The following is a 22,220-nucleotide window of genomic DNA, read 5'->3' on the forward strand; positions in this document are numbered from 1 at the left end:
CCTTCGCCCTCCCCGATGCACCGGGAGCCTGCAGACACCGTTCCTCAGGGTCCCCACCAGCCGTGTCCATCAAGCACCAAAAGCCACGTAGCCACCACCCTGCTGCCAGCTGCAAGACAGGTAAGAGCTAGGAGGGCCTTGGTGGGCGATGGAAGGCCCTGTGGTCCTCCGCTTGGTTACGAGTCCCCCGGGGGAGGGATTTTTACTTGCTCCTGCCCCAGTTTTCTGGGGGGGAAGGATGGCTCTGCAAGCAAAGTGGGAAGGGAAGGGTCTGCTCAGATGTCACCCCTATTGATGTCATGGCAGAGCTTCTCCTGGTGCATTAAGCTTCCCGTGGCATCTTAGCAATGGTCAAAGGGACACAGTCACGGCTTATAATTAGCAGGAGGCGAAAGAGAGCAGCGTATTTCTTACATTAAACCCAGCCCCGGCTGGGCTGACACGGCAGCAGGACTGGTTCTGGGGTGATCTCCGTTTCAATGGGATTAGCGGTGGGCCTTTGATGTTGGGAGAAAACATTGGTCTGTGCTGATGCCTGTAGCTCTGAGATCTTCACCGTCTTTTCATTCCCCTCCCCTTCGCTGCTGTGTTATTTGAAAATGGTGGATCGTATTTCCTTTGAATATTTGCGTCCAGGATTATCTGTGATATTGTGCCTAACACCGGGGCTGAGCTAGTTAAAAATACGACTAATTGGAGCGAAAGGAGAATGTGTTGGAGGCGAGAGAACTGCATTGAGCGGAGGCTGTAGCGAAAACTTGCAGGTGGCGGGAGCGTGTGCGCTCTTTGGGGGAAGAACGGGGAGTGAAGCCGAGGGGGCTCGTCTTCCCCCAGCCCCACCATAGCTCTTGGGGATCCCTGCTGTGGCAAGGGCCATCTCTTTGCCGTTCGGTGGGTGGGGGAAATAAGCTGGCAATTTGGCACGGCTAAGAAATACAAGGGACCTGTCACGCCAGCATCTTCTCTCTGTGGCTGGGTATCGCTGCACCCAATCCCGGAGGGCTGCAGTCGCATTCCTCCATCTGGGGAACGTACATATCCCATCAAGGGCTGTGCTTTCGCTGTCTTGCGCTGCGCTTCTCCGGGACTTGTTCCTACAGCCCCAGGGCCCTCCGAAGCAGCGCTGGCGGGACAAGCCTGGCCTCTCGCCCTGCCGTCCCTTCCATGCGGCTCTGGAGCCGTTGCCCGGTGCTTGGGGCTTGACTGGTGCAGGCGTTGGCAGAGCCCGGCGCGCATCTCCCTCTCTCCAGACTGGCAGGACGCAGGCGATGGCTGCAGGCTGGTCTCCCGAGGAGAGGTTGGCGCTGGATGCCACAGATGTTGCTATGAAGGAGCCACCGTCTGCTGGAGGGAGGACGAGCCCATCTAACTCACTTCATTGATGTTTTAATTAAGGCTACAGCAGCAGCCTCCAGAGATGAAAGCGGAATCCCCGCTCGCCCGTGTGGTTAACTCCGTCTGTACTACATACAAATATCCATTCAGCTGCCGATGTGTTTGAAGTTAGGCACGTGCTCAGGTGTTTCGCTGCGGTGGGAGTGACCTCCCAGTGCCACGTTGTGTGTCTGTATGGCAGTTAATAGCCCCAGTAAATTCTTGCTGAGGGACCCAGGTGCCCTGTAAGCCCAAGGCTTTGACATAGCAGCAGTAAGAGCAAAGAAGCGTAGACCTTGTCCATCACAAATGGATTTGCGACTGCAGCCCCGAGATCTGGGGGCTGATTTCTAACGTTCGGTAAACAACCAGTTTGCAGTGTTCAGCTTGCAAAATGCAGGCTGCTTGCAAGCACCTCGGATGATCTCTCGGCAGAAAATTAACCCCATCCCTCAGCAAGCCTCGCTCCCTGGCCCGTGTCGAGCACCCGATCTCAATCTAAACGTCCGAGCGACGGAGCGTCTGTGGCAGGGGATCGTTGCGGAGCTCTGTCTGTCGCCGTGGATCCGTCTCGGCTCCCCAGCCGCACGCACCAACCGCGTTAGACGCTGCCATATTGACAGTAGCAGCGATGCTGAAAGCTGGGAGGGCTCCAAGGCTGCGCCGAGCAGCTCTGTGTCAACTCCGATCCCTTCTGCCTCCCTGCTCTGCACCGACAGTATCCTCTCCAACACGCAGGCAGAGGCACCGACACGCTTCTTTATGCGTAACTGCTCCTGGGCATGGGAGCATGCTGCCTCAGAGAACAATCCTGAAATTGTAATAAAGTGCTTTAAAGGGGAAATTCTCCCCTTCGATTCCTGCCTTGTGAGCTGCCACTCGCAGCCCGGAGCCTTCCACACTGCTTAGCTGTTGGTTTTGCATCCTGCCTGCCCGGAGGAGCTGCGGAGCGAGTCGGGAGCGCGCAGGCTGGGGCCAGGAGCTGTCTCGCAGCGGAGGCATCTGTTCTGCTGCAGCAATCACAACGCCCGAGAGCCACGAGCATGGCCAGGAGACACTTTTATCATTGGCACAGGGGAGAATTTAAATAGCTGCCATGCTCTCGAGCTAAGCCGGAGACAGAACTGCAGATTGCACTTTATGTAACTAGTTTTTATTTTTAAACACAGTCTTTTATTTTCAAGTGGAGTTCAGCTCAGTGGGTGTCTCCTATCTCCTGCCCTGCCTCGGTAGCACGTGTGAGGTGGCTTCTTTTATCAACCCCCCATCCAGTACATCAGCTGCTCTGTTTCCTCACCTGCTGCTGAAACTCAAGCTCTCCTTGCTTCACCTTTCACGATTTCCTGCCTGCCTGGCCTGATGTGGAGAATGATTTGAGTTTTAAGGTGAAGAGAAAAATTAACCCCTTAAAAACTTTCTGAGCTACAGCTGTGGATATATCCTGGTGCTACTGGAGCTTGTTTTTAGAAACAGGAGCTGTTCTCATGGTTCTTGTTACAAGTGAGACAAATCCTGATTTGTTTTGCACTTTAGGAAGCTGTCTATGTCAGCCCTAATTCCTTCCTGCCATGACAGTCACTTTGTGCTGGACCAGGTGTGTTTTCCCCTGGACCCCAAAGCAGGCAGGCAGGCAGCCTGGCACAGCAAGCAGGGCATTGCATGTCAGGTTCCAGTAGCTAATAATTTTCTTCCAGCTTTAATGGCAAACAGTGGTGGAGAACACCAGTCCTGGAGATAAATTGATTACTAATTTAAATTACCTTGGGGTTGGGCCCACATAGGTACCAGTCTGGATTCTGGATAAATTTTGAATGACCCTGTGTTGGAGGAGATCAAATGAGACTTTGTGTCATGAGAGATTTGCTAGGATTGTCGCTCCAGGTTGAGGTTGAGGTTCCTTCTAGTCCTCCAGCAAAAAAACAAAGACCCCCTGGGTCACAGCAGAAGCAGACCATGGCTGAAGATTTGCCGTTGAGCCAAAGGCAGGCTTTGCAGCATGCAGGTCACCTGAATTCCCAAAGCAGTGACTACTGTGGGAAGCAGCCAGCCTTGTGTCATTGGCATTTTGCAGTCACAGAGCCTACATCACCAAGCACCTTCCGGAGAGATCACAGAGGCAACAAGATCTCATGAAAACGTACGAAAGACTGACTCATCTACGAGAAAGTAGCTGCCAAGCATCACAGGAGTCTGAAGAAGCACTTTCTTGGCACTAGGGAAGAAGTTCTTGGACTAGCAAGTTGTGAAGCACTACCTCTAACAAGCTCCTTGCAGCACAATACTAGAAAAGAGAGATGCTGGCGCAGACCCAGGAAAAGTCAGAAAGTAAGAGCGAACGCAGCCCCAAAGGAGTTCAAAGCCCTTGTGGCATGGATCACTGTAAATATGACAAGGCCACCAAGTCAGAAATGAGAAGTGGAAGCGACAGCAGCAGGCTCAGCGTGATGGCTCGTTAAGCATAAAATAGTGGAATCCCAGAGTGGCAGCAGACCCCCGAGGAGACAGAGCAAGAGTCAGAAGATAGGGAGAAGTCTGCTTAAATGTCAAGGTGAAGAAGTTTATTTAAGGCAAAACCACTGGAGATGTCAGCCAAGCAAATGAGCTACTCAGTGTAGGCACCCTCTGGATCTTTCAGCTCCAAGCTGAGGAAGGGTGGTCAACAGCCAGCCCTGGGAGGAGCATCCCTGTATCTGGAGAGGCGAAGACCACACAACTACCAGCCAGAGCTGCCTTCCTGGTCCAGATGGATACGTGAGGGAGCTGTACTGGATGGAACAGATTTCTTCAGGCCATGCAATTTTGTCTACCAGTTGGGTAGCGGAAACAGGGACCAAGTGAAACTGGTGGAGGTGTTTGGTCTGGAAGAAGGTTTTGGGTAAAGACCACCTGAAGGATGCTCAGTAGGCAAAACACATGGAATAGGTAGAGAGGCATTTAAAATAACAGGGAAGGTGAAAAGGACCCTGGAGATGGTGCAGAGAAGATTAACTTCCAGGGAACAGGCCGGCGAATTCCCTCCCACCCTGTCCAGTGACAGCCAACAAGCCAATGCCGCACGTGTTTGCCACTTGTGTGTTTGCTGTTAGCAGGTCATGAGGAAATTGCTTTAAAGTATTTCTTGGAGAGATTTAAAATTTTGGATGGGATTCAAGCCTAATATCAAAATGAGTTATTTTATTAAAAGCTTTTAAATAGAAGGTACAGAGTAGTCGGAAGCAGGAGGGCTATTTTAGAGGGAATTTGCAATAAACCTCTTCTACTGCACAGAAGCTTTCTAAAATATTACCCTGTAAAAATATAATTCTCTTTATCTGCAATTTAATTACATTTCCCATAGTGCCTGTGTCAGCACAGTTCACTTTTTGTTCTCTGTTAACTCACACCTGGCCCAGGAAACTTGAAGAAAAAACTGTTGATGTTCAGGGTTGTTTGAGGATTGCTCCAGGATCTCACTGGGGTCCCAAAAAGGCTGTGCTGATGTACTGGAGAAACAGGAATGGGGATCTCTGTCCATACTGGTGATGGCTATGAGAAGGCGATATACAGAACTGGTGCAAAAGCAGGAGGAGGACAGGGAGGACTCACTTGGTCCTCTGATCTATCCCTCCCAGAGTTAGTGGATGGGAGTTTTTGATCTGTTTGAGACTGTAGCAAAGTCCAGGTACCTGAATAATGGACCAGAATTACCTAGAGCTTCGCTGATGGAACATTTTGTTGACCTCCTGCACCCCGCAATATCTGTGTGTGTAAAAGAGATCTGAGGGATGTCCTGGAAGTACTATGAAAACGGTGACACTTGTGACATCCTGCGGTGGTTGCCCAGAGAGAACCTGGAAGCATGGAAATACATTAAAAGGAAAATGGCATGTTAGAAGTTAAACCCTTGGTGATGTTGGATTAAATTTGGCTTGCATTTGGGACAAGGGCTGAAGCTGACTGTTATTTAACTTGGGCAAGCCAGCCTGTTGTACCAGAGGCGTAAGATGAACCTCAACCTTTAACCTTGGCTGAAGGGAGATGGTATCAGCCACGGCGTTTTTTCAGTGCTTGTCTTCTGACAACCAGAGACACGATTAATCTGAGTCAGGATGACCTGGGCTTTGCGACGGGAGGATGAGAAAACAAGGCAAATATTTCTTTGGCAAGCTGAGCTGTGAAGGAGGGCATCCAAGATGATGGAGAGCTGGGACCATTGCTGCAGTGCTACTAATCCCTGTGTTTTTGTAGTACATTTTGCTGGACTCTGTCCCTCCCCGGGGATGTTGCCTGGTGATAATGTGCTGTCTCAAGACACACTTCCTGCTAGTAGCACCAGCGTGTCGGTTCCAGCAGTGTTTTAGCAAAGGAGAGGCAGGTGACTCCAGGAAAAAGGCAATGACTCATTTAACTGCAGAGGACTTTTTAGTTATTATTATTTTTACTTTTTTTTTTAATCAATCAACTTTGCCAGGAAAAAAGCAATGGAGATCCCAGGAGTCCTCAGTCAGTGACCCGCATTAGAGCTGGTGCAGCCTGTATGACGCCCGGGTGTTGTTACTGGTGGCTGGGCTAAGCCCAGAGATGGGAGCTGTGGGTCAGGCTGTTGTTAGAGTCACTGGGGTGCACTGAACACCCCAAATACATCCTCTGGAGGATGGAGTTGTGGGTGCAGGAGAGAAAAGGGAATGGGAGCCTGTATGTGGGGCGAGCGCACCGAGGGAGGTTGCAGGGAGCCAGCAGGACAGCAGACATTGGGAGAGGGAAGCAAGGTGGATGCAAGGGGTCGGTCACATCACTGGCTTGCCGGGTGGATTTTTTTCTTCTTGCATCCCATGCCCTGCACTAAGGTGTTCCCTTGCCTGTTAACGATTTTATTTGGCCCTGCTGACACTGGGGCTATTTAATTAAACTCTCCCATCCCTTCTGTCTGTGGCAACTCCTGATGATCCGTGCTATGAGGGCAGCAGCCTTCCCTAAACCTCAGAGGAGCCGATTAAAACGATGCAGGCGGATGCTTTATTCCGACATACCGAGGGTGACAACAGCGAGCGCTTTCGCAGGCATTCCCCCCCCCCGCCCCCAGCCCCCAGATGCTCCCTGCCAGCCTTTGGCATCCGCCGCCCATGCGGAGCGGTCCCCCATCTCCGACGAGGGAGAAGCTGGGGTTCTGCTGCCAGGTGGGTGAGGTGGGGAGGCGGCGAGGCGCGTCGATGAGGTGGGCTCCTCGGCGATGCCGGCGGCGAGCGATGGGAGCCGGCTGCGCAGCCGAGCCCCAGCCTACGGGGTTGGGGCTGCCGTAGGGTTTTTGCTGGATGTGAGCGAGCTGCGCTGCTGCTGCTGCCCGGAGAGAGCTGGGGAGGGGAGGGGTGTCCAAGTGTGCCTTCCACCCCGTGCAGGGGGTTGTCTCTGAAGGAGACCTCTCTGCTCTCTCCCCAGAGCCTCTCTGACCACGCTGGCAGCGCAGACCCACCGGCAGAGAGGACAGGTCGGAGGCAGTGAGTATCATTTCCCTGCGTCTGTCTGTCTGTCTGCAGTGCCTCTGTGTTCGGTTTTATTCTGGCTTTCTCTGCATGTGAATGGATGGTCTGAATCTCGTGAAGCCCCTGAGGTCTCACGGTTTTGTTGGTTTTTTTTTTTTTTTTAACCTTTGCTGCTGCTAATTTTTCCTATTGGGATGGCTTCTTTATCTTTGCTCAGGTGATCTCCTGGGGTGGTTTGATAACCTGAATGTCAGAATCATCCCCCTCCCTTTCTGTCTCCCAAGGAGAAACCCCCCAAAACACATCCATGATGAGACTGGCAATTCTCCTTGACCGGGGTCCTTTCATAAAGGGGGAGGTAGCGTGAATGATGGAGCAGGAGGCAAAAAACCTCACCGTGAACCCCTACAGGGATGCCTTTACCAGGCACCACAGATTATATTTCTAAAGTCATAACTGACTGGCTTTATTTGCAACGGGGGGAAATATCCGTGGGGATGTCAGCCTAGCAGTGGGATTGCCTTCACGGGAAATACAGGTCTCGGCGTCCGTGAAGTCAGACGGACTTTGGGATCACGGGGCAGTTCGGTGCTGCTCGGCTGTGCAGGTTGTTGCCGTGGGGGCTGGCGAGCGGGTGGGAGCGGGGGCGAGCAGAAAGCTCTTTCATAACAGCACCCCAAAAAGCAGGCTGCGAGAGGAGGGAGAGGGCACCCGGCTCGGCTTCCAGCCGTCGCTTTGGAGCGGCGCGGGGACAGAGGGGCTGCCGGACTCTAGGAAATCATGTGCTGTGGCCCCGCACACGGGTGAGGCTGTTAATGAGGAAATTTAAAGGGGCTTAAGGAATTACATGGCTTGATATCAGTTAAAGCGCATCGAAGCAGCCGGTCAGGGTAGGGATTAAGGAAATGCACTCCCAGTGTAGCGCAATCCCAGTTCCATTAATTTAGTTGGGAAGGGTATTTGTGCACTTTTAATGTAATCAGGTTTTTAAAGGGATGTTGCGTTGGGCAGCCCAAGCTCTGGGATCTCCCCAGGCCCCAGTCAGGAGCAGGGTCCTGGCTCCTTTGCACGCAGTCTCTGCTCTCGTCAGCTCCTTTGTCTCCTCCTCAGTTGTTCCCTCTGGGCAAGAGGACATGGAGGTTATCTGGAGCTTGGCCCTACCCTGGCAAACAAGCAACCTTTGCCCTCTGCTCACTACACAGTCCTACTCTCTGCCCCATCGGTCTCCGGGCTGGTGGATCTCGCCTTCCCTCTCTGATGTGAGATTTGTTCAACCAGCTGCCTGTGTGCCAAGGCTCACGGGGATCCTGCCATCCCCCCGGTCCCTCCCTCCTTCCTTCCCTCCCCCTTGCAGACTGTGCATCTCCTTGGTGGCTCCCCGCGGGCTCCCACCACCCCGAAGAGGAGATGCTACCTTTGAGTTATTTTTGTGTGAGTGCTTGAGCCTGTGATGGTGAAAGGACCAGCACCTGCACACGTGTGAAGTCCTCCTGTTATTTTATTTGCAGTGCCAGCTTTTCCTTGATGCCTGGCCAGTAACGTCAGCCATGACCTGGAGGGACAGGGACAAGAGGTAGTTTGGTCTTCTTAGCGAGGTCAGCCCGGAGCTCTGCCTGTTGAGGAGAGACCTTCAGAGGGGTTGAATGATGAGTGCCATAATGCCAACTGCTGCTGCTCCATGGTGAGCTGTGACGCCAAACTCAGATCACTTTAGACCTGAAGCTGGACTTCACCTGCGGTCCTGGTCTTAGAAGGAAATGCTGTCTCTCCTCTGTGATCATCCCTCAACTCTGAACTTCTTCCACTGAAAAAGCGACCTTCCATGCTAGGAGGCAAGGATCAAATGGGTTGAGGACAACTGGCACTCCTTTTTTTGCAGAGGATTCTGTGATATATTTTTAAGTGCCAGGACATGAAACAGTAAATCCCTCCTTCCCGCACTCCTGCCTCCTGCAAACAGCCCTGACTGCTGTCGAAGCCAGCCAGTTAAAGGGTTAACTATAGCTGGATGCCTGAATGGCTGCCTTACTGATTCCACGGAGGTAACTGAAAAGACATGATGCATCCCTCACCCCTGCCCATCCTGTCGCTGTCTACCTTGTCCAGCGATCCTTTTGGCTCGCTGCAGTGTCCCCTCTTCCCTCCTGCCCTTCTGTTGCCTCTCCACCTCCTGCGGACCCGGCTTCTTTCCCTCTCCTTCTCCTGTGTCCTGTCTTAGAAGTCCTCACCTACAGATCGGCGTTCCATGAGAGACAAGCTCCTTGCTCGTGGAGCAACATCTCTGTCCCCCACACGCTCTGATTCCCTGCTGCAGTCCCTTGATCTCAGGCGTCAGATAGAAATCTGAGCAGCATTGCGGTAGTGCGTGTCTCACCATGCTGAGAAATTGGTGAGCTTGCTCGAACAAACAGCACAGGGAAGATAAAGGTTGGGGGCAGGAGGTGTCGGGAAAGGTACCAGAAAGGTCCTACAGCGGACTCGGTGTCCGTCTGAGCACACGGCAGGTCCAGCATGCTCAGCTAGGAGCATGACACTTTGTAAACAGTATTTTTGCATCGATGTTTGAGGTTTTTGCAGCGTAGCACCCTGAGACTGCCAGTCATGGGTCCATATTTTGAGCCTGTCCACAATTTCTGCGACTGAAGATCTCCAGGTTTCTGCGCTTGTTGAATGCTGCGAGCTGCCTGCGCTGCGCCAGGGAGACACTCGTTGCATTTAATTAACATTGAATTTGCTTTAAGATTACATTAAAATGTGCAATAATAGAAACTCTCTGAAGGGCGGGAGAAGAAGGGGGAAACAGGCGTGCTGCAGATTGGCTCAGTTGCTGGCGCTGAAGTGTTCTGCAAGAATTGCATATGGAAGGGAAAAATACTGTGCTTCCCTCTGCAGTCACAGAAAGTATTTGACATCTGTTTGGCAGCAGGCCTTGGAGAAGGGCTTGCTCCAGCTCAGAAGTGGGTCCAGCAGCTGAGAAATGGTGACTGGGTCACTCAACCCTCCTGCCATGGTCCAGAGGAGAGAATGGCCTCGTTCGATGCCTGGGGAATCTAGTAGAAGAGATGCCCTTGGGCTGGAGGGGCAAATCGCAGGCTCTGCCCTTCTAGTGACCATGTAAAGCCATTAACCGGCACCTATGTGTTTTTGAGAGGAGACGATGCCAGTCCCGCATAATGCACGTGTGTGTTGTGTTTCCCTCTCCCTTTGTGTTCTTCCCCGTCGCAGGGTTATGCAATGAAGGACGCTGCGGACGCGCCGGCTATTCCGGGAAGGGGCTGGCGAGGACGCGAGGGGCTGGCGGAGGAGCAAAGCCTCTGGGGCTGGTTTGAAATTTAGGGGAAGAAAGCAATAAAACCATTTTCTGCCTGGATAAGCCTGTCGGGAAAGAGGTGGCTTTAGTGTGCTTATGTAACCCCGAGACTAAAGAAGCTGCCTGGGATCCCGGACGGGCTCCATTTCTTCTTCCTCCAGCCCTCTCCTGCCCACAAGCCCTGGTATTTCTGTTTCTGGGGCTGCTGGATTGTGGTGACTGAGTGCTGATATTGCTGCCCTTTGCTCTCCTCCCACACCTGACCAGAGCCGCTCTTTCCAAGAAACCATCCCAAAGCGCAGCCTGTAAAAGCCTTTTTGCCAGTCGGAGCAGCTGAACGACTGCTGTGGGTGAGCTTTCAGCTGCTCCGGTGCTGTGTCCGTCCTTAGCGCCCGCTTGGCATCTTACTGGAGATGTTCCAGGGTCCCTCCCACAGATGAGGGAACCAAGGACCCAGGTTTGATGAGGCACAGAGCCACTGAGGTTTTTTGGTTTTGGCTGTGGGGTGTTTTTTTTTTTTGGTTTTTTTTTGGTTTTTTTTTTTCCACTCTGGCTAAACTTATAATCGTCATCTTCTTTGGTTTTCCCCTGCTCACACCCCCACTCCCCCACATCGACCACAGGAACAGAGGGATGAGGACTCGCCTGGGCTGCCTGTCTCACAAATCAGACTCATATAATGATTTCACAGCTATTCTTCCGGACAAGCCCAACCGGGCTTTGAAGTGAGTATAGCTGCAGCATCCCACCCCAACCCCATTTCTGTCCTTCCCCTCCCTGCCCACCACCCCATCTAGTATTATCTTCCTTCTATCATACTTTGTATAAGCTTGGAGTGATTCTTTTAGCACAATGACGGAGGAAAACAAAGCAGCACCGATACAACAGAAACAGCCTCAGAATCACAGAATCACAGAACGTTATGGGTTGGCAGGGACCTCTGTGGGTCACCCAGTCCAACCCCCCTGCTGAAGCAGGGTCACCTACAGCAGGCTGCACAGGACCTTGTCCAGGCGGGGCTTGAATATCTCCAGAGAAGGAGACTCCACAACCTCCCTGGGCAGCCTGTGCCAGGGCTCCGTCACCCTCAGAGGGAAGAAATTCTTCCTCATGTTCAGCTGGAACTTCTTGTGCTTCAGTTTGTGCCTGTTGCCCCTTGTCCTGTCACTGGGCACTACTGGATCATTGACAGGAGTTGTCCCGTGAGACAGGGCATGCGCGCCATCCCTGCTGCTGTCCGTGGGACATGTCTGCATGTATTTGCGGATGCGATTTACCCCTCTGTCATCACAAATCGAAGCCTGAAGGCTCTGTGTAAGAGGTGACCAGCAATTAACCTGTCACAGTCTTCCCTAGCTAAGCCTTGTTATCAAACGCTACCAGAAGGTCCTGTGTTAGTCTGCACAGTGCTTAAGGGAGATGCTTCAGACAATCCGGAGTCCTGATCTGAGATGAGTGGGGTGGGATCCATCTGATCGCAAGTCGCTGCTTACATCTGAGCTAAGGCTCTAATCTTCCCCTGAAAGCCAGGAGAGAGAAACAAACACTTTTGCAGGGGTGGGTCTCATTTCTCTTGGCTTTTGCTATTACCAATGTAAATGTCTACACCTGAACTTGTTCCCTGGGCCCCTGCTTAGAGTCAATGAGGAAAAATTGGTCCATTTTCGGGTGTGATTCATCTGGCCTATTTTATCCGCCCACCTGGGGGTGTGAAATGAAGGAAGTCAAGTCCCTGCAAGTCCCTTGGTATCTCCTCACTGCCTCTAAAGGGAGCCCAGGGTGACTTGCTCACCTGGAGACCTCTGCATTGTAGACCTTCAAAGTCAGGTGAGAAGCATTCCAGCCTTCCTTGGTGTCCTTGTCAAACAGCCCCAGAGGTGACCAGCGGCCATGGGTTGTCTGTAACTTGCCTCTTCCTTTCTTTGCAGAAGACTGTCAACAGAAGAAGCAACAAGATGGGCAGACTCTTTTGATGTCCTCTTGTCCCATAAATGTGAGTAGAGATCAAATTCTACCTTTTTTTCTCCCCCCCGTACCCTACATGGGGGTTGTAGCTTGGGCAAACAAAGTATGTGTTGCACAGCACAAGGATGGTCCCTCGGGTAGCTGCTTACCACCCATTAGGCAACGGTGTCAGGACTTGTCCTCAGATTAAAAGGTGAGGGAGTGAGTTTCTGTGGGTTGCCTTCTTGTCTTTGCTCCTGACTGGGTGATTACAATCGATTAAGTCATCAGCCCGAGCTCTAGCCTTCTCCAGCTCCTGTAGATGCACTGGAGGCAGGACTCCGAGGCTGTAGCCATGCATACTGTCCTTTGGCAAGTCCTCCTGGGTCCAGTCTTTCCACAGAAGCAAACAGCAGGTTCTCAGCTTGTTAAAGCCCCCCAAGATCCATGACAACATCTCGATTCCTTCTTCTTCCAGCTGCTTTTCTGAGCTGCTACACCATGTCGAAGCACAGCCTTTGCTGGGAGTGGTAGGACACAACGCTGTACATGGTTCAGGAACTTGAACAGCTCGCTCCGTAGCAGAGAAATTGTGCATGGTAGCACTTAGCAGGATCTAATTCACAGTTGCGAATGCAAACCTGAGAATTTAGCACCTGGAAAGCTTATGCAAACATATAATCAGCACACCTCGCTCCATTCGATAGATCAGTCATATCACTTCTGTTCAGAAAATACTGTTCTGCTTCACCAACATTTTCATGCAGAGAAATTATAAACAAGACGGCCAAGTTCACAGTATAGGCTCATTAGTGTGTTTCTATTGGAGAACAAAACAAGAGCAAGTCAAGGTTGGGGAGCAGTCAACGTAGGCGGTGGACTATTTTATTGCAGTAAGGAACTGTCTGGCTTTCTTAGAGATTCAGGTTTTTTCCGCACTTATATTTTAAAATATAAGTGTAGAGTTATATTATTATTTTAAATAAAGTGTAATTTTGCTGGATTTCTGCTGAGATGACAACGGTTTTGGCAGGGAATTAAGTGACAACTTTAAACAGGCTGGCTGTCTAAGGCAGAAAAAGCAATATATAATTTTAGCAGCAGTATCTTGAGATCATTGCTCTTGCAGCCAGTATAAAAAAAAATGTGGTGTAGCTGGGTATGGCTAAGAGGGAACATTTCTTTCCTCAAAATTCAAAATAAAAATGGAAAAATGCACTGAGGAGACTATGGGGTGCCTGGGGGGTGGGGAAGGAGGAGGATGGGATATTCATGTCAGTGTTACCATCCTGTCCTCGAGCCCCTGTTTCTCCTTCACCAGTGCAGAAGTCGAAATTTTCCGAACTAGATACAGACTGCAGTAAAAGTGCTTTGGTTACAATAGCCGGTGAGTTTACGCATCTATGTACTGACATTATACAGACTGTTCCCTCTTCAGCTGACTGCTGCAAATGCTAAATCAAACCTGAGTTCAATTATTTCATCCAACAGCCGCCACATGAGTGTCTGGTTTTATTAATAAATTAGCCATACAGAGTGATAAATGAACTATCAGAATTTTTTCCTGTCTCTAGAACAGAAAGTCATTCTGATAACTCTCTGGCATCTAATGAAAAATATTCAGTTCCTAATAGCAACAGAAGGTGATCTTTAAAATTTAAATTAATCTTTTTTTATCAGAAGCCATGGTGACATTGCCTGGTGATCAGTGACAAAAAAAAAAATTGTTGTTTAATAAACTGCTTTCTAAAGGAATATATTACAACTGCTCTGGACCTGAAGTTTCTGGAATTGCTATCCTGGCAGTCAAGAAGTTATAACGATGCGAATACAAAACCCTCTGAAACAGAAGTGTTATTCCAGTTACACCGGTTTAAAGGAGATAAGAGCGCGTATCCATAAAAGGAATGGTCTTGTAAAGTCATTATAATTTCACTCACATCTACTCGTATCCAAACCAGAGAAGAATTGCTAAAGATCCACTATGAAAACAGAACTAAAGCCTGTTGCATTTTTGCTGTTGGAGACAAGCGCTGATCTTAGGCGAGGGAGTCTTGTGTCTTCTCTGACCAAAATTTCAGAGTAAGAAAAGCAGTCCCTGGCCTGCTGGCATCTGTCTGTAGTAAAGCTGCCAGCTAATATTCTGTTTCTAGCGCCAAGAGGAGGACAGAACCATCTCAGTCTAATTTCCCTCTGACTGCCCAGGTGAAGAATATTAGCCCGGGGAAATCTGAATTCATGCTTGGGGGCATGGGCTGAGCATCAGCTGGGCTCAGGGAGAATTTCCCCTGGGGCACTCAGCATCAGCAGGTAGACCGCTTTGGCTTGACACATCTGTCATGAACTCTTTCTTCGCTAGATGGACAATTCATCTGTTTCGGAATGGAGGTTGCGATGCCAATTTCAGGGGGTTGAGCGGCGCTTTCTGCTGCAGTCTGATGTTATGATGGTTTTGGGTCCCTTCCAGCCAGCCTGTTCTTTGGAGGGGAAAAAAAACCCAAAATGCTCAAGTAGGACTCAGGAGCTGGATGTGGCAGCTGAAAATGTTGCAAGGGGTGGGACAGCTGCAAAAAAGAGCTCCATGGAGGAAGGAAGTGGATCAGAGGTCCTGAAAAGACTCTCTGAAGTGCCGGGGTGAGCAGGCTGCGCTTGCACATGGAGAAGGCTCGCAGGGCTGCAGTACCCTTTATGGGAAGGGCAAACAACTTGTACTCTTCCAATTCCTATTTTTGTGAGTCTCCAGATGGAAGTGACCCAAACAGATTATTGTGCATTACGTGGACTCTTGGAGAGTGTTGTTATGCTCATTTTTGTCAAATATCCCTTGACCTTGAAGTGTGCTGGCCATGTGGACATCCCCCCCCCCGCCCTTTCCCTCTCCCTGAATTGTTTTAATGAATGAACTCTGCAGGCAATATTTGCTCCTCACATGCTGCTGTCTGGCAGCATCTTGAGGGGAGGATTGAAAACCGCTGGGTTTTGAAGCAGTTGCATGGCTCCAGAGACTCCCCAGCTGGGCAATGCCCCTCTGCGTAGAGTGGTTGAATTTGGATTAATTCCCTTGTCATCTAAAGAATAATTTGTGTTGACATTAGCAAGAGGTTGTGAGTAGGAAAGGCAGAAATACTCTCTCTATCGTTCCTCCACTTTCCTTTTGCACTGACGTTGGGACTTCAGCATCCTTCAGCCTAGCCGTCGTAGAGTAACCAGTGCTGAATGGTAGGATGCAGCTCAGCTCCGTTCGTTGACAGCCCCGGATGAACAGGTCAACGCAACAACATCCTACTTGGTTTTGCTAATGGGTCAAGCAAATCGGCTTGAAACCATAGGGTCAGCCAGCTGATCCCCGCTTTTCAGCAGGAGCCTTGTCTGAGCTCTCTGCACGCAAGGCAAGGACAGCGTTGCAGCGTTCTCTTGGGTCAGGGCTTCTGAGCACGGCAAGCAACAGGAGAGAGGAGTTTGATCCTGCTTTGCAGCAGGGAATTGAGAGAGCAAGAGACAGATCACATGTAGCGTGCTTCCTTGGATGCTCACGGAGCAAAAGCAGTGGGTTTAATAGACTAGATTTTGGCATCTTTTCCCATTTTATGCCAGTGAGGGTTAGCAATGGCTCCCAAGGAAGTGGGGCTCGGTGTGGTCTGCAGAGTGCATGTGCACGCATGTGAGTAACAGAGGAGTAATCCCCCCTCCGGACCCATGCCCAGGAGGTACAGGCTGGTCAGCCAGATGAAGATTTCTTTTGACAGGCTGCTGGAGGGAAACACAAGCAATGGCATGTCTCATTCTGCATCCCTCGCGGGGCTGGACACATGGCTTGTCATTTGTCCAGAATCCAGCAGGACAGTCTGTCCTCAGCCCTTAGTCACTTTTCACCGACGCATCTGACGCAGAAAACCTTTGTGCTGAATTTCCATTTTTATCTAAAAGGTGATTTACACACACACACACACACACACCCCCCACCATTTTTTTTGGTGATCTCTTTGCTCTTCTGCCCAAACTTTATTGTCCTCCTCCTGTTGTTGTTGTCTACACATTGCTCCTCTTCCTACACAGCACAGCAATATCCCAACCTACTCCTCGTGCTTTCTAAGCCAGAACAGCATTAGCATTGTGCTGGTGACAGGCAGATAACATTCACCAAAGCGATGCTAAGCAGCAGTGAGAGCGCATACATATGCTGTGTAGAGCATCGTGGCCTTGTCTCTTCAGCCCTGGACCCAACATGCTCCACAGAGCTAATCCATTCATCTACCAGTCTTAAGGACTCCACGTTTATTTCCTGCATGAAGTGCTGGTTGCCCCGGTGGTGTGAAGTGCATGCATTAAATATATCATTGTTGATGGCTTTCTTACTCTGGCAGTGGCTAATGCTTGGTTATTAAGCTGGCTGCCCGAATGATTTAAGCCACTAATCTCCGCTCTTCCTCGTGTTGCTGAAGCTTGCCTTAGTTAAGAGCTGTGTTGTGTTTTGTGCTGTCCAGTTCAGTCCCTCCCTCCACAGCTCTTCTTGCTGGAAAGGATCTCCTCTCCATGGCCTGAAGGACAACATTTGAATGGGATATCGGGAGCATCCAAGTCCCGATCCTCACACAGTTGTTGATGTGCCTGGCAGTCCCCATCTATAAAACAAATCCTTGTCATTGACTAATTTGCAGGTGACTTGTACGCTGCTCTGCAAGACCTTGGGATGGGGTTATCTATAACTCCTTGCACAATCCTTCCTGACAACCCTCTTGTGCATTCCCTTGGTCTATTTGAACAGAGAGCAGGTCCTCTTGAAGCTAACATTTACACTGCACACTGCAAAAGTAAAAAGCAAACAACTTCTGCTCCTCTTTCAGACTCCTGACCCTCAGCAGAAGAGCACAGTTTCCTTGCCTTCATCTTACCTGCTCTATCAGCACTGATTTACTCCTTTGGCTTCAAGCAAGGCTCACTGTTCTCAAGTCAAATTCCTGACTAGGTGTCCCATAGTTGTCTCTTGAGGGCCATGCATCTATATTGGTACATCTGTGTCTTCTTGTGGCCATGCCTTTAGGCTACACGTGTGAGGGATATCTTGTGCTGCTGCATCTGAAGACTTCTAGTCCTGCTTTTCATTTCTATGCTTTTCCTGCAAAGCATCCCTTTGGAGTCGCACTTCTCGGGTGCTCCAACCATCTTCCAGGATATTTCAGGAGGCTGACTCAGTAGGTAATGCTTTCCTGCTCATATCACCCTGAAATCCAGTGCTGGTTGCCCCAGCAAAAAAGCTGTCCAGTTGGGTGGGATGAGATTTGAAATGCTGAGTGATGCTTCCTTCATAGCCCTCATGTGCAGTAGGAAGTTAAAGTCGACATCCAGGTCAAATTCCAGCTCAGGTGGTGGCAGTGCCCGTACCTAATTGCCCTCCTGCCCTGGCAATTGGATTTGTTGTTGTTCCGTGATAAACATGTGGGCAGTGATTTACTACTACACAGTCGTCTGGGCTCCCACCTCTGTACTCTGGCTGCCTGGCACAGCTGTAAATGCTGGCAGCATTCAACAGCTAAAGATGAAATCTGTGGAGAGCCAGGCAGCCCTCAAGGCAAGGATGACCTCTCCTGCATCCAAGGCCTGCTCTGCAAGGTCCTCCTAGGTCCGGCCTCATCATTTCCAGCTCCTCAAAGGCTGTGAGGAGGGCACGACAGGAATATATAAAGAGGTGGAGAACAGCCAGACACTATTACTTATCTGTCCTCCATCTAAGCTTACTTTGAGATAAAAAGGAGCTGACTGACGTGAGAGCAGGAGTCAGAGCATATGGAACCCTCCTGGTTCCAGGAGCGACTTGCTGCAACTGCTCTCTGGGGCAGGGCTGAAGCAAATACCTTTCTCACCTCATCAATCACGAAGAAGTCCCCTTCTTTTAGCAGATGGTATTATATTTTGCAGATACTATGTTTGACACACAAAGCTGCTATTTCTGCAAGTGATCCTCTGCCAGTGCTGAGGCTCGGGGGCTGTTGTAGAAGAAAGGGGGGGAAAAAAGACCAGGACAGAGAAAGGGGAGCAAGACCTCTGCAGGGGCCAACAGCAGAGGTTGCATAGCCATAACAGCGTGCTTGAATGCTGGAATATTTAATGTCAAATGTCTCGGGAGCTGATGATCTATAAAATGACATACATCTCGGGGAACAGCTGCTTCCTCCCCTTTGTACTTTGTTCCTTCTGAAACCTGTCAGCCTGCTGTTCTGTCCTCTCCTTTTCCTCCCTGCTCTGTTCTCAAGTCCTCCACTTGCTCCCACACGGGCCCTGTGAATTTTATTGGCCTTAAAGGGGACAAAGGTTTTGAAAAATTGTTCCGTCTCCTACATTTCAGGAAGGAGAGCAGCCCTAAAACATCTCTGTCATTCACCATGTTTAGCTACCCATGGAGAGGGCCACAGCAGCCATGACCCTGACAGGTACTCTGCTCCTGGAGATGCCTTTGGCACTCTCTGCTCTGCAGGCTTCTCTGGGGCTAACGTCATATTATCGCCCCTGTCTTGAACCCACAATCTGCACTGTTCAGTGCTCTGCAGCACTCATGGACAAAAGCCCTGGTTTTGTCCACGGTAGCAGTCTGAAACCTTGATCTTCTCCCACAAGTGCATATAATTAGGAAGTGCAGGACGAATCGGTGTGATCGAGCTATTTCCTGGGGCTGGCAGGGAGAAGCAAGCGCAGCTGAGACGGGATGTACCCGTTTTAGTTGCCGGTGGCTGCGCTCTTTGTAATGCAGCGCGCTGACGGAGCAGTTGGCAGCGCAGAGCCCGTTAATGAAGGAGCTTTGAGCAACATCGAGCAGAGAGGTTCAGCCTGTAGTTTGGTCCTGTCTGGCCTTGTATCTTTTCTGCCTTTCCCTTTGAGAATCTGGGCAGTCAGAAGTCAGACAGCTCCACTGACTTAAGCGCAGCCAGAAATAGAACTGTTAGCTGCTGTTCAGCACCTGGGGCCATTTCTTAGGGCTGAGGCTCAGGACCTAGAACTGAAAAATATCTCCATATCCTAAGTTATTACCGGAAACAAGAGAAGCAGGAATAAGATGAAGATGCACAAGGGACAAAAAGGGAAGTGATACATTGCTGCTTCTCTTTGCATACCTGGTGCAGGCAAGAAAACAAGGACAAAGCTGTGAGTTTGTGATAGATGCTGTGACACGGCCAGCCCCTGTCCCTGGTGGGCCTGGGCTTGCTGTGGACATGTGAAAATGCACCAAGCGTCAGGAATCACCCCTGGGGCTCCATCCCAGCTCCCACGCCCCTGCCACGGGAGGAAGGAGGGAAGGCGGTACTGCCGAGATCTCCCGCGGCAGAAACAGGGGAGATGGAGCTCCCACCTTGCAGCGCTGCAGGAGTTCAGGTCCTACAAACCCTCATCAGCCTTGGTCCATCCCTGCCACACACGCGTGCGCTTGCTCCCTCACCCTTTCGGGGAGTCTGACCTCGCCGAGCGTATTCGCGATTCCATCTATTTTCAGACACTTGCTTGGAAGTAGCCAGTGCTGACTCAGGAGGTTTCCCATCACGAACTACAAATATTCTGACCCTGTAGAAAAAGACCAGGTAAAGTTAGAAACACGTTACTGGAAAAAAAAAAAAAAATTAGGAGATGAATTTATCCCAAGGGCAAAGGAAGGGGAAAGGGCATGTGTGAAACCTCCCGCTGCTTCAACTCTGCTGGTGCCGTTCAGGGAAAGGAAATAAAAAACAATAGCTGTGTCCAGAAATACGCCCAGGCAGGGGTTTAAGAGACCACAGATTGCCTAATAAATTTTCCATATTTCTAATCTACCCTGGCTGACTCAGATTACATTACTGAAGTGTCACAATTAGTGAGCATTAACAAGTGATAAGAACGCTTTTACCACTGACTACACAAGTAGCAATTATGCCACGTCCTTTCCCTCTCCCCATTATTGTAGCTGTAACAGTTAGACCCTCCAAGATCCTTCCTCTGTTTAAATAAGAACTAAAAATATGTCACAAGGCAATAAAGCAAAGTGACAGAAAACATAGGAGATGAGTCCAGAGACACTATGTTTTATTAAAGGTTTTTGTTAATGACAGATAGAACATTACAAAGTGCTGCATTAACACACACAAGAAGCTGTGGCAAAGAGAATGTATCGTTGAAGCTTGATGTTTTCAACAGGAACTTTTCAAAGCTTAACTGCCCCAATCTCGAAGGAAGCCTTTTGCCATGTTAGCTGGCAAAACGCTTTTTCAGAGCAACAGCAGCGAATGATGCTTGGCTTCGTGGCAGCTCACGAGACTGCAGCTGATGCAGCGGTGTATGTTACAGACATGTCTTGGGATCGCAGGCCTTGGGAGAAAAATCAAATGGTCTTTGGTAAGGACGGAGGGATGTCTGTTAGAGAGGCTGCTCCGTGCTCTTTCTCCTCCCGTTGCAACTCCCTGCGTCTCTCTCGCAGATGGGCTGGCCACTTTCCGCGCTTTCCTGAAGACGGAGTTCAGCGAGGAAAACCTGGAGTTCTGGCTCGCCTGCGAGGACTTCAAGAAGACCCGCTCAGCAGCCAAGCTGGCCTCCAAGGCCCAGCGGATCTTCGAGGAGTTCATCGACGTGCAGGCTCCTCGAGAGGTGGGTGTGCCGGCACCCCGGGCAGGCAGAGCGTCCCTCCGGCGCAGGGAGCAGGTCCGTCCTTCCCATCCGAGACCTGTGGGGTGCCAGGGAGTCAGGGAGCCGTCCCTTCCCTCCCAGAGGTGATGCTGAGGAGTGGATAAGGAGGATGGGAATGCCATCCTGCCTGCTACAGCTGCCTCTGCTAGCAATGACTCATCCCCTGGTGAGGGCAACTACTTTGACGATACTAAATTAGTCACAGCCAGTGAGTTCACTGGCAACAGCAACCTACATTTCCTGACCGCTACGAGCTTCCTAGGAGTATTTCACCTCGCTTCTCTCACTTACTATCAAGCCCCGAGCAGGCTATTGGGCTCGTTTCTCGCAGGACATTTTGTATAGAATCATCCCACGAATGACTAACTTGTTGACTCTCCAGGGAGGAGTGTTTATCCGCTGACTAACTCCCAACTCAATTAGACCTCTTAAAAGATGCGAGCAATAACTCGGAGCTGAACAAAAAGTGCAGTCACAACCCGAAGCCTGGAATTAAGTCCTCTTTCAAGCACTGACGGGCTGGTCCGACCGTCAGATCCTGTGTCGTGATGTCGGGTTGTGTGATTGTATTCATAAAGCAATCAAGAGGGGGCTTACTGCTCTCCCACCGTGGTCCTCCTGCGAGATTGCACGGGTGCTTGTCACCACACGGGTGCCTGCGAGGGGATCCCCCTAAAAGGGCTATCTTTACTCTGTCTTTGAGCTAGGAATGCTGTTGCAAGGCCACTGAGAAGCACCCAGATTTACACCAAGTGCGGTGGGTGTCTCGGGGCACGCGTCAGTCCCTGTCGCCCTCAGGGAGCATCTCCCTGCTGTTCTTCACGGAGCTGGGTGAGGTTTTCAGGACCGCAGGGCTGAATCTGGATTAGAAACGTGAGCGCAGGTTGGATGGGGGTCTTTCCTAAAATTTGGTCCTGTTGCCATAGTTTTGGCGTGGTAGGATGTGAAATGACCCTGAAGTGACGCAGAGAGTTAATCTATATCGCTGTCATCTGAGTTAAGGCAGACAGCTTTACTTTCTAGACTCGTCTAAGTCTGGACACTGGGTTAGTAACAACAAATGACATCTTTTCAGCCGGGTTTTTAACAATAACTGTAACAAACACTGACTGCTTTGCTAGGGAGAGAAAACAGGAGAACTGGCGTTGCAAACGAACGGCAGTCATAACACCAGGGTGGTTTATTTTTTCAAGTCCCTGCTCGAGATATTGTAACGCCAAGCTGTTATGGGAAAAACCAAACAATTTATTTTATAGCAACAAAGCTTAAAAACTTCTAGTATGAGTGTACTAATAGTTTAAACCCAGCTAGAAGTTCATTCACCCTTATATTGGGCATGCAGCGAAGAACAAAGGGACTAGAGAAACCTTGGCTGACAGGAGAGAGGTTAGGCTGAGTCAGCATTTTTAGAAGATGTGCTACGTAAACCCATGCTTAAGGGCCTGAACAGAAGTAACCTGATTTCAGAAGTGCTCAGATCAATACGAATC

At 50.3% G+C, this 22,220-nt stretch overlaps 1 protein-coding gene across 11 annotated transcripts in view; it reads left to right on the top strand.

The window, feature by feature from the left end:
• Positions 1–22,220, top strand: part of RGS8 (regulator of G protein signaling 8) — a 29,035-nt gene continuing 6,815 nt past the window's right edge. For 2 of the 11 annotated variants that reach the window (XR_012764208.1, XM_075422493.1), the window contains exons 1-5: positions 1–120; positions 6,790–6,848; positions 10,767–10,868; positions 12,072–12,136; positions 20,525–20,691. Coding sequence is in view for 10 of the 11 variants with exons in the window: in XM_075422493.1 (XP_075278608.1) it covers positions 16–120; positions 6,790–6,848; positions 10,767–10,868; positions 12,072–12,136; positions 20,525–20,691 (498 nt within the window). In the remaining variant the exon portion in view is untranslated. The other 9 variants (XM_075422498.1, XM_075422494.1, XM_075422495.1 and 6 more) reach the window with 9 other exon arrangements.

The sequence above is a fragment of the Opisthocomus hoazin genome, chromosome 6 (assembly GCF_030867145.1).
Source record: "Opisthocomus hoazin isolate bOpiHoa1 chromosome 6, bOpiHoa1.hap1, whole genome shotgun sequence".
Taxonomy (NCBI): domain Eukaryota; kingdom Metazoa; phylum Chordata; class Aves; order Opisthocomiformes; family Opisthocomidae; genus Opisthocomus; species Opisthocomus hoazin.